Source organism: Urocitellus parryii, chromosome 12, assembly GCF_045843805.1.
Source record: "Urocitellus parryii isolate mUroPar1 chromosome 12, mUroPar1.hap1, whole genome shotgun sequence".
Taxonomy (NCBI): Eukaryota; Metazoa; Chordata; class Mammalia; order Rodentia; family Sciuridae; genus Urocitellus; species Urocitellus parryii.
This window is the reverse complement of record NC_135542.1, coordinates 30,001,615-30,016,345: the sequence shown is the minus strand read 5'-3', so window position 1 is coordinate 30,016,345 and position 14,731 is coordinate 30,001,615. Positions and strand designations below refer to the sequence as shown.

General features: G+C 56.2%; 1 protein-coding gene across 2 annotated transcripts in view; it reads left to right on the top strand.

Moving 5' to 3' along the window:
- Window positions 1-13,581, top strand: part of St3gal5 (ST3 beta-galactoside alpha-2,3-sialyltransferase 5) — a 36,808-nt gene extending 23,227 nt beyond the window's left edge. For both annotated transcript variants that reach the window (XM_026409477.2, XM_026409478.2), the window contains exons 2-7: window positions 350-473; window positions 1,641-1,752; window positions 6,608-6,951; window positions 9,813-9,999; window positions 10,379-10,537; window positions 12,552-13,581. In XM_026409477.2, coding sequence (XP_026265262.1) covers window positions 350-473; window positions 1,641-1,752; window positions 6,608-6,951; window positions 9,813-9,999; window positions 10,379-10,537; window positions 12,552-12,800 — 1,175 coding nt within the window. In that variant the 3' untranslated portion in view covers window positions 12,801-13,581. The remainder of the gene's footprint in view (window positions 1-349; window positions 474-1,640; window positions 1,753-6,607; window positions 6,952-9,812; window positions 10,000-10,378; window positions 10,538-12,551) is intronic.
- Window positions 13,582-14,731: the final 1,150 nt, after the last annotated feature.

Genomic DNA, 14,731 nt, shown 5'->3' with positions numbered 1-14,731 from the left:
TCAGACACCTGACGCATCCCCACCCCCCAGCCCCAGGCATCTCGATGTGTCCCCCCCAGCCTCAGCCTCCCTGATATGTCCCCAGCCTCAGACACCCTGATGTGTCCCCCTCCCCAGCCCCAGAAGCCCCGACATGTCCCTCCCACGTGTCCCCCCCCCAGCCCCAGACGCCCCCACGGGTCCTCTCTACGGGGCTGTCATTCTGGAGCTCAGGAATCATGGCCTGCAGCCCTGCTGTCACTACCGACTCCCTCTACCTAGGCCCAGGTGGCACTTTCCCCAGTTTGTCCCCTCACTGCCAGCCCAGTTCGGCTTACACACCCTGTGCCCGCTGTGCCCTCTCCTGCAGCAATGCCCAGTGAGTGCGACTCTCTGAAGCCCAGGAGTGACAGTTCAAGGACCCCCCTGCAATGGTACAGCAGTGCGCAGAGCAGGATGCGGAGACCCAGCCTGCTGCTGAGAGACGTCATCAAGTGAGTGCCCGCCCAGGGCCGGCCAAGGTGTCCAGAGGGGAAATGGGGCAAATAGGAGAGGCCTCGGGCACTCAGCATGCAGGACTCTGGGGGCCAGGGAGAGGGACACCCACGTCCCAAGGCTTGAAACTCAGAAGACAGCACAGGGACTCCACAGGTCCCCCAGCCTGCTCCCCATGTCCCCTCCACCCTTCAGGACCACCGTGCTGCAGGGTTCTTGTGAGTGCGTGTGTGTCTGTGTGTGTTTTCTCCTGTGTGTCTGTGCTCTCCCCTGTGTGTCTGTGTGTCCTGTCCTGTTCCCACACAGCAGTGGCAGGATCCTGGTCATTCATGGTCTTTAGTCTCAGGGAAGAATTCAGATCTGTGTCCAGGTGTCCACAGGGAGCCTGAAATGAGAGAGAGGACCCTGACTGCCCAGTAGGCTGGGCAGCTGCGGGTAGGGCACTTGCCCATGTGCTTGGGGCTGGCTCCACTCCCAGCACCAAGAACCAGACCAAAACCTGCCTGCCACGCCTCCCGCCTGCGCCCAGCTCTGCCACTGTGGCACCTGCAGAGGGCGCGTGCTGGGTGCTTTGCTCTAAGCTGCCCCTCACCTGGCGCAGGGACCATTCCCCGTGGCCCGGCTCCCTCCTTCCCTGGCAGACGTGGGTCATGGAAAGCTGTGGTACTTAAACCTTAAACCCGTGTGGGTGGTCTTACCTTTAGTTCATCAGGGCCCTGGGGAGCTCGTGAAAAATGAGACCCCTAGAACCTAGACCCAGCTCTTCCTCCAGACCTCTGTGAGTGTGCACGTGTGTGTGGACATGACAGTGTGGATGCTCACATCTCTGAAAACAGTTTTTGGGTGGTCCTAGGGAGATATCCAGTGCTGTCTCCCTGCAGTCAGCCTCATTTCCTGGTAGAACTTTCTAGAAGTATTATGAGTAGATTGTTTCTTTCGTGTTCCTGTTTTTGGAAGGACTGACAGTATTTTAAAGAAGCCAAACCCAGAAGCTTAGATTCTGTGGCCCTGACCCAGAGCGTGCTTCTGTCCAGTCTCTGATCTGCACTGTGGCCTAGGTTTTATCAAGGTCCTTGGACAGCCGGGTGACTAGCTGGCTTTGAGGGAAGTGGCTCCTTCCACGAGCTGCGTGGGGGTCGGCGTCACTGCCTACCTGGTTCTTCCAGGTGCTCCCTGCTGGTGTTGGGAGTGTGGCTCCTTTACATCCTCAAGTTGAGCTACACCTCGGAGGAGTGCGGCGGCCGGAAGATGCAGTACGTGGACCCTGAACGCATGAAGGTGAGCTGCCATCCCCGGGTGATGGACATTGGATGCAGGAATCCACCCAGATGCCTCCCCACAGGCCCCGCTGCCTGCAAGCTGCCCAGCTGCCCCTCACCGCAGCCGCAGGGTGGGGGTGGGGGTGGGGGGTCCACTAGTGTGCCAGCGCGGGGGCTGCTAGTGTGGTACTGCCCACCCGTTCTGAGCAGAGGGGAGCACGCGCCAGGGTAGCTCTCGTCCCTCCGGTGGTCTCTTCCATTCTCACGAGGTCCTGTGTTGAGTTCTCTCTCCATCCACTTTTCTAGCAGGTAATGGATTGACGGTTCAGCAGAGATCCCGCTGGCCATGGACGAGGTTGGATTAGCAGGCCTGGGGCCTGCCTGTGGGAAGAGGTGCCTCACTAGGGGGCACGTTAGGGATGGTGGCTGACACACTGGGCTGTGTGGCTCTCTCCTGAGACTATCACTGCCTTCTGCTGGGGAGGCCAGACCTGGAGGGCTGAGCTACTTGCTCAGGCCTCATTAGTCAGTGCTCACTGTGTGCTGGACCTGCCCTGCAGTGGTCAGTGGTGCTAACTCACTCATCTATGTGCCATGTGGAGCAAGTGTGTGACCTTGCCCCTCACAGCCCACTACAGTTGATTATGGCCCTCTGCTTCCTGGGTTCACAGTGAGCCACAGCACCAGCACCCATGCCCTGTCTCCCCTCCCTGGAATGTCTGGGAGGTGAGAAAGTGATGTGACCAACTGTGACCAAGGCAACATTACTGGTCTCAAGGCTCTGGAACGTCCCCCCACCATGTCTGCCAGATGTGGTTTCCTTAAGAGTTGGTGGTGGTAAACTGTAAGTGGTAGGACTCATTCCCTTGATGAAAATAAAGGTAATTTATAGGGTCTCGCCCCTGTGGCCGCAGTTAGGCTGGGGACATTGCTTCACACATGTCAGTGTATGATCCCTCACAGTCAGTCCTCAGCTCGGCCCCCGGCCCAGGCAACTGGCCAAGTTTTCACTGTAGTATTCTTTCTGTGACTTGGTCATTTAGATTGTGTTGCTTTAAACCTGGTGACATTGCAGAAGGCGCATAGTGTGGGCTCATGACTCAGGAGCTCCAGCCCTCCCTGTGTCAGGCTCTGGGCAGGTGCATGGGGCATCTCCCCTCGAGTTTCCAGACGGGGAGAAGGAAGTGGTCCAAGGCAACCGAGGCCCCAGGTCACGGTGCCCGGCAGGTGGGCTCCCTCCAGTGGTTGCCTTCCTCTTGAGCGCTGTGCCCTCTCCTGAGTGCTTTTTTGAAGCGATGACCGTAACAGAATCTCGCCTCTTACTAACAAACATGCCCCGTGCCTATGCTCCTGAGATGGACGATCCTGAACGTCGCGGAGTGGAGTGAAGTGGAGGCCAGGACCTTCACCCTGGTTCTCCGTGGCAGACTGCCACGGCGTTGACCTCACAACTGTAGGTGCCAGGTGTCGGTTTAGTTTTAGTTGTGAACATCCTGAAAGACGCTGAGGATGGGAAGGACAGGCATCATGTGTCCTGCATGAGCGTCCCATTCCCTGGCCGCTGCCCAGGCCCCGCACCATCTCCTCCCGGGGTGCCCCTTGCTGGCTGCACTGGCTTCCAGCTCTGGAGCCATCAACGGCAGAGCTCGCGCAGGGTGCCTCTCCCAGGCGTTCTCCTCGGAGCTTTGGGCTCAGGCAGCAGTGAAGGGGAGCCCGGGTGGAGCTCAGGAAGGAGGCCCTGACCTGTCCCTTCCCTGCTCCTTACACGTTTGAGTTGAAGTGGATGAAGGGAACGGCACCGGCTGTCCCGGCTTCCGTGGCATTTAGAAGGCACATTGGCTCAGACTGACTTCCTGCACCAGCCTGCTCCAGGCCCATGAGGGCAGCAGCCAGAGGTGACTGCTGGGCTTTGCACTCCGCTCAAAGCCTAGAAAATGTGGCTTGGAGCCTGATGTTGAACTCTTGGCCAGAATGGAAAAGGAATGAAGTCTTACCCCTTCCAATGAAACTCCTAGAGAAGGCTCTCAGCCCCAGAGCTGTGCCCCTCCCTAGACTGCAACCTCACTTTCCACCACAGGCAGGGGAAGCTTCCCAGGTCTCTCACGGTGCTTCCCAGATATTCCCTCCACCCAAGGAGATGTGCAAAGCCAGATGCCTGAGATGTCACTGTGATGGGAGGTTTGAGCCTTTGTTTTCTAAAAATCACTGTTTACAACCTTCAGACCTGGAGTCTAGGGATAAGTGAATACAGTATGGGGGGGTGTATACAGTAGGGGTGGGTGTAAACAGTATGGTGGGGTGTATACAGTAGGTGAGTATATACAGTATGGTGGGGTGTATATAGTAGGGGTGGGTGTAAATAGTATGGTGGGGTGTATACAGTAGGTGAGTATATACAGTATGGTGGGGTGTATACAGTGGGGGTGGGTGTAAACAGTATGGTGGGGTGTATACAGTAGGGGTGGGTGTAAACAGTATGGTGGGGTGTATACAGTACTTGAGTATATTCAGTATGGTGGGGTGTATACAGTAGAGGTGAGTGTATACAGTATGGTAGGGTGTATATAGTAGGGGTGGGTGTAAACAGTATGGTGGGGTGTATACAGTAGGTGAGTATATACAGTATGGTGGGATATATACAGTAGGGGTGAGTGTAAACAGTATGGTGGGTGTATACAGTAGAGGTGAGCGTAAACAGTAAGGTGGGGTATATACTGTGAGTGTATACAGTAGGGGTGAGTGTATAAAGTATGGTGGGTGTATACAGTATGGTGGGGTGTATACAGTAGGGTGGGGTGTATAAAGTAGGGTGAGTGTATACAGTAGGGGTGAGTGTATACAGGAGGGGTGAGTGTATACAGTATGGTGGGGTGTATATAGTAGGGTGAGTGTATACAGTAGGGGTGAGTGTATACAGTATGGTGGGGTGTATACAGTATGGTGGGGTGTATACAGTATGGTGGAGTGTATACAGTATGGTGGGGTGTATACAGTAGGGTGAGTGCATACAGTAGGGTGGGGTGTATACAGTATGGTGGGGTGTATACAGTATGGTGGGTGTATACAGTAGGGTAAGTGTGTACAGTATGGTGGGGTGTATACAGTATGGTGGGTGTATACAGTAGGGTGAGTGTAGACAGTATGGTGGGTTATATACAGTAAGGTGAGTGTGTACAGTATGGTGGGGTATATACAGTAGGGGTGAGTGTATACAGTATGGGTGAGTATATATAGTATGGTGGGTGTATACAGTAGGGGTGAGTGTAAACAGTATGGTGGGGTGTATACAGTATGGTGAGTGTATACAGTAGGGGTGAGTGTATACAGTATGGTAGGTGCATACAGTAGGGTGAGTGTAGACAGTATGGTGGCCCCACTGCTGGTGTGGCTGTCCGGGTGCAAGGTCACGGTGTCCCCTCGTTGGCCTGATTCCTCTTGGAGCCACTGATCACGTGCAGACTGCTCTTCTCGGGGGCTGCCGTGTGCTGTTTCTGTGGGTTCCTGTCGCTCCAGGGGCTGCAAGTCAGCCCGGTCGGCACTCCGCACACACCTCTCTGGAGGCTGCCTTGCTCCATGGTCGGCTGGATCCGTTGCTCCGGGTCTCAGATGAGGCACAACCTGACAGAGTGGAGCACACTGCCTGCAGCCTGGTGGCTGGGAAGCAGAGAGAACAGAGGAGAAAGGCCAGGGACAAGATACACCTTCCAGGGCACGTCCCTAGTGACCCCCTTCTCCTGCCTGTGATCCACCACCCTCTGTGGGGCAGTCCCTTGTCAAGTCCAGAGCCCTTGGGATCCAGGCGCTACCTACCAGTCCCACTTCTGAATGGGCTGCAGGACAACAAGCCTGCAGCGGGGAGCTCTGGAGGTCACTGCAGACCAAGGCTGGGACAGAGCCCTGGAGGTCACTGCAGACCAAGGCTGGGACAGAGCCCTGGAGGTCACTGCAGACCAAGGCTGGGACAGAGCCCTGGAGGTCACTGCAGACCTAGGCTGGGACAGAGCTCTGGAGGTCAATGCAGACCTAGGCTGGAATAGAGCCCTGGAGGTCACTGCAGACCTAGGCTGGAACACTGGGGTAGCATTTAGAACTCGGCTGCTGTACGAGTCCTCATAAAACAACACTGGCGGAGTTGAAAAGACCTGGTAAATCCCTTATGTAACACCCTGGGGAGTACAGGAGCGCACACTTGCGCACACGTGCACATGGCAGTGCAGAAGGAGGTGCTCAGAGGAAGGCCGGGGTGGCAGAGAGATGGAGAAGGGCCCCTGGCTCAGCAGCTGCCCCTAGCTGACACGAACCACACAGGTGCTGCTAACAGGCCACTGTCCCTAACCATGTTTCAGGTCACTACCCCCCAGATTGTGCACAGCTTGTTACCCAACTGCTAAAGAAACCTTTTCCTTATCCTGCAGGATGGGAATCTACAAAATGAAACCTTTTAAAAATTGTGGTCAAATGAAAACTATGATTGGTTCCTCTTGGCCACTCTTACACCTGCAGTTTTGCACCTTAGCATGGTCACCTGGAGGCCAAGCAGCTCTCCAGATATGGGTCTTGCCAGAATAGCCCTCTGCAGCTGTGCCAGCTCCCTCTCCCCACAGGCACTGTCCATCTGTGGGTGACCAGATAGGTCATGGAGGGGTCACGTGAGCCAGCTTTCCCCGTGGGCTGCGACAGGTGCCCCTGTCCAGCACACCAGCCTGCTGGCATTCCTGGGTGCTTTCTTCCCCAGGTCCTCTTCAGCTAGACTGGCAGGAGGCAGAGCCCTTGCCGCCTCCAGGAGCAGTGAGATGGGCACCCTCGGACTGTCCCCCAGAGGGGTGGTGCTCCCAGTAGGGGCGGCTTCCACTCAGCCTGCGCTTGCCTTGCAGAGAGCCCAGAGACATGCCCAGCAGGTCCTGCAGAGGGAGTGCCGGCCGGCGTTTGCCAAGAGGGCGATGGTGCAGCTGTTCGAGGGCCGGTACAGCGCGGACCTGGCACCCTTCGTGCAGAAGGCCCCTGACGCCAGCGGGGCCGAGTACAAGTACGACCCTCCCTTCGGGTTCCGCAAGTTCTCCAGCAAAGTCCAGAGCCTCCTGGAGACGCTGCCCGAGCACGGCTTTCCCGGACACTGGGAAGCCAAGGCCTGCCGGCGATGCGTGGTCATCGGCAGCGGAGGGATACTGCACGGCCTGGGGCTGGGCCCTGCCCTGAACCAGTTCGACGTCGTGATAAGGTACCTGGCTTTCCAGAGCCTCTTGCTGGGGTTCAGCCCACTGCTGGGGACAGTGAGGGTGGAGCTCGGGTCCACGCCCCCGAGGGACTTCTCAGCACCCAGGCTGCAGGGGCAGCAGGCAGGGGCCACAGTCAAGGCGGGGGGGGGGCTGGAAGGATGAGCAGGTCCAGGGGAACAGAGGCCTGGGAGGTCAGAGCAAGGTGGGGACCCTGTCTTCAAGGCGGCGAGAGGCTGGTGAGGCCATGGGGCTGGCAAGCAGGACCCGCAGTGAGGAGCTGGCGTCAGGTTCTGCTCGGGTTAAAATTTGTTTTCCCATGGGGTAGCTCAGTGGTAGAGCACCTGCCTGTCCTCCCCAGCACCACAGAAAGAGCAAATGAACAAACCTGTTTTTCCAATTATACTAGTAAAATATGTTCATTATTAAAATTCAGAAGAAGAGGGGAGGAAATTGCAGCCGCTGCTCCCCACAGAGTTCCCACTGATCCTGAGTGACTCGTGGATTTGCAGGGTGCTTCTGAACTAGACACTAGGAGTGGTTTCTGAGGTCATTAAATTCCTGGCAGGTCTTCCAGGAAGGTGTTGTGAGGGCTCGGGGGTTCTTTGGGGGCACTTGGATGGTCTCAGTTTTCATTACTGTGGAGTGTCCTGCGTATCCTTGTCCCTGAGTCTCCATGTCCCTCTGCCATCATTTCCTTGGAGACCTTCCTTAAAGCAAGGTGGTGGGTTCCAAGACAGGTGGCTGTCCCCAGGTCCTGGGTCACTGCACTCAGCTGCCTGTCTCCATTTTACAGAGAAGCAGAGCCTGGGCCTGGGGGGCCACAGCCCACCTCAGTTTGCCTAGCAGCTGCACATGGGTGGGTTGAAGGCAGAGGAGAGGGACCTGCGCATGGAGGGCCGGGCTCAGGGTGTGGAGCCTGGGGACAGAGGGAGCTCTCCTGGGAGGTAGGGCAGCACTTCCTACAGTCTGGTGGTGACAGGGGCATCTAGATTTCCAATCGGGGGTCAAAGGCATTAGTGGAATCACTGTCAGAAATGGGGAAAGTGAAAAAATCTGTGGTTGGTGAGGGACAGTAATAAAATCTGGTTTGGACATTTGAATCCTGAAAGTGAAGATACGCCCACATAGTGCCCTGTGGTATGGGGCAAGTTTCTTAACTGCTCTGCACCTGTTTCTTATCAAGAAACGCTGCAAGAATGGCACAAAGAGCTTCCCCCCTCTGGTCCCCAAGTCTGGCCCATCATGAGTGGGAAGCACTGTTAGGTCCCAAATGCATTGGAGCCACCTGCCCTCCAGAGCGCCCTGGCCCAGCCATGTGGCCCCCTGGCCTGGCCAGTTTCCCCTTGTCCTGAGGCTGCCTGGAGCCGTGGCTTGCTGCCCAGCATCACAGCTGAGTATTGAACCACGTGTCCTTGGCCTGGGACGACATGCAGGCTTCTGCCGCCTGCATGTTCTTCTGCGCCACCGAGAAGTCAAGGGACTGAAGTTGGACTGTTGACAGGGACCTACCTGCATTGCCATTCTTTTCTGGACTCTTTGAGAGTTGCAGATAGGTTCCACCCACATCCCGCACGGGCAGTGGAAGTGGGGTTGCCCTCAGTGGAATGGGCTGGCTGGGAAGTAAGAGCTAGGAAAAATAGAACGGCGAGAGAACCACAGGGCACAGAAAATGTTTCCACAAAGCAGGGGCAGGACAGGCTACCCCACAGACGGGTCCAGCTTCTGGACTCTGCAAAACAGAGCCACGCTGCTTTATTTACATCAGGAAACATCAAAAGCCTTCCATAGAATGTTCCTCACCAAAAAAGGCTAAATGTGGGCTGTCCAGTTCCCAACAGGTTAACACCCATCTCCAGAGCTAACAAGAGTGGAGATAAAGGTCACATGCACTGGGCACTCTGTTGCTGCGGGAAAGCCATAGATAGTGCACAGTGCCAAACCTAAATCTCCCTGGCTACCACACTGAGAGAAGATCCTCCTGTAATCCCTGGTGGCTTCCTGCAGAGAGCAGCCCTCTGCCCCTAGGCAGTGCAGTGTGTTTGTCCTGAGAACAGGCCCCAGCGCTAATATAACGTACTCATTAGGAGACAGGCCTTACCTGAGCCCTCACTTACATTCCATCCATGGTCCCCAAATGAGCTTTATTTAAAACAGAGGAAAGAAAGGACCAGAGTGCTGCCAGCCCAGGACCTTGGCATGTGGTACTGTCATGTCAAGTGACGGGACAGCCCACGGGACAGCACATGAGGTCAGGAGTTCTGGAAGAGGAAGTGGCCGCAGGAAGGAGGGGAAAGGTTAAATGCAGGTGTGTTCAACACACAGGAAGAAGCAAAGGCATGTTTCTTGAGATTTCAGAACAGCGTAGCTGCTTGTGGCGCTGCTTCTGCGGGGTTCGTAGAACCTCCTGGAAATAGTGCCCTGGTGAAGGCTTTGGTGACATGCCAGGAGCCCCACCTGAGCCCCGCCTCCTCGGCCGCTGCACGTGGGTTTGTGCCTGCCTTGTGCTAGCGTGGGGATTGATTCCCTCTGACTTCCTTTTGAAATTCTAACAAGAACCAGGAATATTTTGAGCACAATGGGAATCTTTCAAGGAAACTTTATTGGCACCCCAAGAAAGCCCAGGATGGAATGTGTTCGTGGGCTCAGGTCCTGGGTGGGTAGAATCGCTGGTCATTCAGAGGTAAGGTCTGGCGCTCTGTTGTGACTGAAGCTGCGTTTGTCATACCAGCCAAGGTGGCAGGCAGAATGCCCACCCTAGCATGTCCTGGTCCCAGACAGTGTGGGAACATGGCCTGGGTGCTGTGGGGTGTGGCCAGGTGGTGGCGCTGGCCTCGTCACTGTGTCTCTCTTTTCGTTTGAATAGGTTAAACAGCGCGCCCATTGAGGGCTATTCCGAGCATGTTGGAAATAAAACTACCATACGGATGACTTACCCAGAGGGCGCCCCACTCTCTGATGCTGAGTATCACGCTACTGACCTGTTTGTTGCTGTTTTATTTAAGAGTGTTGATTTCAACTGGCTTCAAGCAATGGCAAAAAATGAAACCCTGGTAAGCAGCAGAAACCACCTCTCAGGGGTCCTTGGTGGAAGGCATAGGCGTGTTTGAGCCCTCCATTAGGAGGGCTTCCTGATGGACGTTCCTGTCCTGTCCAAAGCACCGTTTTTGTTGTTTTGCTTTGGTTTTCTTGTGGTGCTGAGGATTGAGCCCAGGGCCCTGTGCCCAGGAGGTGGGCGCTCTGCCAGCTGAGCCACACCCAGCCCTGCTGTTCGTCTCTGGGCCTTGCTGCTTTCCCGGTAGCTGGTTCTGAGTGGCTCCACGGTCTTCAGCAGCGGCTGAGCCTGTGGGTCCTGCGGGTGGGCGTTTGCTCCCCTCTGCTGGCGGGGTGACCTTGTCCAGTCCCTAACAAGGGCTCACTTTCTTTCCTTAGCCATTCTGGGTGCGACTCTTCTTTTGGAAGCAGGTGGCAGAAAAAATCCCCCTACAGCCAAAACATTTCAGGATTCTGAATCCAGTTATCATCCAGGAGACGGCCTTCGACATCCTGCGATACCCAGAGCCCCAGTCAAGATTCTGGGGCCGAGACAAGGTACTCTCCTGCTGCATAGTTCAGCGTTGTCCACATTCAAGGGGAGACAGTCCACAGTTCCCGCAGACTCCACTAGAAACCCAGGAGCCTCCCCATAGGAGGAGCCTGAGTGGGCCCTGGCTTCCGGGCGCCTCCTGGTGTGGTGACTGCTGGCTGGCATGGTCAGCACTGTGTCACTGAGGTGTGAGGGACAGTGCTCTTTTTCCAGGGCTCCATGCAGCTGCAGGACCCCGGAAGGCACTTCACTGGCCAGAAAAGTTCTCTCCTTTGAACACGGTGAGCCGCTCAGTGCAAGGTGGCACTCACCATCACCTCGGTGACAGTGATGGTGACTTCGCTCTCCAAGCCTCACTCCTCATGGGCCCGTGAGCTGGTCTGCGGGATCTGAGTCGCTCAACTGAGTGTGTAGAACTCTGAACACTTGCATGGAAGTTGTTCTTAAATGTTAAGTTTAGCACAGGTATAATAAGTACTCCCAGAACACACAGAGCTCCTCACAATCCACGAGAAGAGGTGTGCCAGTGACCAGGGCAAACACACCAACAGGCGTCCCCAGGAGAGATTGGCATGAGCAAAGAATGCTGTGCAGGGGACTCGGCACTACCAGCCCCACAGGCACCAAGGAGCCGCCTGGCCTTCCTGCCTCCTCCGTAGCAGAGGCTGGGAAATCTGAGAGGTCTTTGTCAGGATGGAGGTAGAATAAGCCAGCATGGTACTGGAGGGTGGCTCGCAGTGCAGGTCCAGGCTGCCCAGCAGGAAGGCGCCCTGAGGCCTCACTCCTCTTAGTTTCCATGGCAACCATGGGGCTGGCCATGGGGTTCCTGCCTAGCCCCAGAGGGAGCCTGAGGGAGATGAGCACATCACGGCAGGGAGCAGTTTCTAAGGAGTGATGATGGTCCCTGTGTTCGCTGTCCCCGCCTAAATCAGTGCACACTGGAGAGAACCCCATTCCCATGTCAGGGTTGTTTATGGCAGCCCCCGGGGCCCAGACAGCAGGAAGGCAGCCCCTGTGCATGTGAGAGCCACACAGCAGAGCTTGAGAGGTCACCCATCCCCAGTCCAAAACCCAAGGCATCCTGAGCACCAACCCCACACCCCAGGGCAGAGTTCATGGGACCTCGAGGCCACCACCCTGAGGGTGCTGGTGAGGTCGCCTTCAGGCTGCATGTGAGATGCACAGGAAGCCAGGGTGTTGTGTTTGGACTTGGGTCCCAGCCCCAAGGTGTCTTATGTATATGCAAATATCCCAAGGTCCCCAAGTACCTGAAGCAGTACTGGCCCAGCGTGTCCGGAAGGGCTGCTTACCCTGGGATTGGCTGCCAGTTCTGTTCTCTGTGTCTTCACCCAAGACCAGGCTGGAGGGCGGGAAGCAGAATGCAGAGTCGCACCCTCCAGGTGGCATGGGCCACTAGGACAGGAAGAGAGCAGTAGCCCAGGGAGCCACGAGTGGCCTGGACCTGGGCATGCTAGGCCAAGTGGGGAGGGTCCAGTCTAAAAGGAACAGACAGGAAGCCCTTGATTCAGGTCGAAAACTGTGCTGGCCTGAGCAGAGGGTAGGAAGGAGCTGGCTTCAGCTGGATGTGGTCTGCAGAACAGCAGCTGGCCAAGTGGACATAGAGCAGCAGGACTGATGTTCATGGGACAGCCTGCCCCCCACAGGGTCCCAGCAGAGGTCAGGCCCTGGGAGGGACAGGCAGGTCCTCTGGTTGCCTGGGGATATTTGTCACATGAGAAGGCGGTGGGCCTGCCCTGGTTCAGGACGCCCAGCAGAGGCGGAGCTTGGGAAGCAGCTTGAGCTAGGACCAGGAGCCCTGTCCAGCTGCGCCTCAAGGGTACATTGGGAGCATCCACAGACTACATTTTGGAGATGGGCTCCTTGACCCCCATGGGGAGTTGTGCTGTCCAGGTGAAGTAGTGTGAGGTCCACCCCTGCAGCGGGCAGTTTTGTGCCCACATAGCCCCTGCAGCACCACAAAGCAGCGAATGAGGAACTTTGGTCTTTGCTCTTTTTCAGAATGTCCCCACGATGGGCGCCGTGGCCGTCATCTTGGCCACACATCTGTGCGATGAAGTCAGCCTGGCAGGCTTTGGGTATGACCTCAGCCGCCCCCAGATGCCCCTGCACTACTTCGACAGCCAGTGCATGGCGGCCATGAACTGGCAGACCATGCACAACGTGACCACGGAGACCAGGCTCCTCCTGCGGCTGGTCAAGGGAGGCGTAGTGAAGGACCTCACCGGGGGCGTCCACTGTGAATTCTGAGCACACCGACCTCACCAGGAAGGGCGCCTGTGCCCCAAGGGCTGTATCGGGCCTCCTCTGTGCAGTTCATCCTGCAGATAATATGAAGAGCAGTTGGTATTTTTAACCTTAATTTAAAAGATGTCCAGGTCTTCCCACTTCTTTTCCTATTTATTTGAAGTCAGTATTTGTTTTTGCACAACATTTTATAAGTTCAAAAATGGAAAGACTTTTCAAAGAGAATTGTATGAAGTATTTTATTGGATTTTTTAAGAAAGTAATTTAATCTGTAGAAGCTCTGACCATGCACATTGCACACGGAATACCAGGTGGTGCGGTGGATGGCGGGCTCACTCCTTGAAGACCTGCTGACTGCCTGCCTTCTCGGGTCCTCCGCTCCTTGGGTGGCACAGCAGAGCGGCTCTGAGGAGGGCACTGGGCACTGAGCCACTGCAGCCTGGAGGTCTTGCTGGGGGAGGGACACTGGCCAGGGCCCACCCTGAGTGCTGTGTGGTGCCCAGGGCCGTGGAGGCCACGGTCGTCCCGGCAATCACAGCGACTCTCGGCCTTCTTGAGGACATTAGTCCTGCCCTTCCAGAGCACTTAGGTTCTGTGAGAGGTTTGAGGTGGCTCATAAAGACCAGCACTGGTATCCAGCGTCAGGGAGTCATAAAGACCAGGAAAGAGCCTCTGGTATCCAGCGTTGGGGGAGACGCCCTTTTCAGGAACAGTCACATTTTCTGAAATACTGAAATGAAATCTCCCAGTGTTATAATTTCCTTATTAAAACATTTTTTTTAAAGATGTGTGAATGCTCACCTGGTGGGGTGTGCCAAGCAGTGTGCTGGCCAGAGAGGGAGAACAGGAACGAATGAAGTGTGTGAGGGCCAGTGAGGAGGTCCTTGCAATGCTTGGTTATTTGTTCAAGGAAATGAGTCTGAGGCTCCCTGAAACTGTCTGGCTGGGGGCCACTCCCCGCAGGGATCCTGGAGGCTGCAGCAGGGGGGACAGGGTCGGGGTGCCTTCCTCACGGGCTGTTTGGCCCCCGGCAGGACTTTCTGGAGAGGCTGTGGTATCCTCTGGAGGGCCTGGTCCCTGAGGTCAGCAGGCTGGCGCTCCTCTGGCCCCGACTCCACCGCGTGGCCGCTGGTGTCCACCTCTCCCCTGTCCTCTGCTACCCTGCTACACAGCCAGGCGGCCCTGCCTATTCTGAGTCTGTCCTCCGGGGCAGGGGTGGGGTGGATCAGGGCCACGGTGCATCAGTGCCACTACAGGGCCCCTCTGACCCTGGGCTCTGGGTCCGGCTCAGGCACCACAGGGCACCACACTTTTCTGTAGTCTATCGGTCTTCTTAAACCTGTGTGGGTCCCGCATTCTCCTCTGTAAGGCGCTGGTTGCCTAGAAGAGGGTTTTAAACTTCCCACCAGTTACAGGAAGGACTTCATCTTGGAAACGGGCTCTGAAGGCAATCCAGAGCTCCCTGGGGGCCCCCCTGACCCACAGCCCTCAGTGCTACTTAGAGAATCCCAGATGGTTCTTTTTTTTACAAGGCAGAATTAACCCCCCATGTCCTTCCTGGGTGCTCAGCCTCCAGACCTCAGCTGGTGGCCTCCCAGCACCTGCCCCACACATCCGTCTTCTGTACTGTGCTTCCCCCTCAGCCCGTGTGTCCTCCTGGGCAGTAAGTAGAGGCCCTAAGTAAGTCCCAAGGCTTGGTTTTGAGGGCTGGGGTTGTGTCTCAGTGGTAAAATGTTTGCCTACTGTGTGTGAAGCACTGGGTTCAACCCTCAGCACCACATTAAATAAATAAGTAAGCTGGGCGCACGCCTGTCATTCCAGCAGCTCGGGAGGCTGAGGCAGGAGGATCTCAAGTTCAAAGCCAGCCTCAGCAACAGTGAGGTGCTGAGCAACTCAGTGAGCCCCTGTCTCTAAATAAAATACAAAACAGGGCT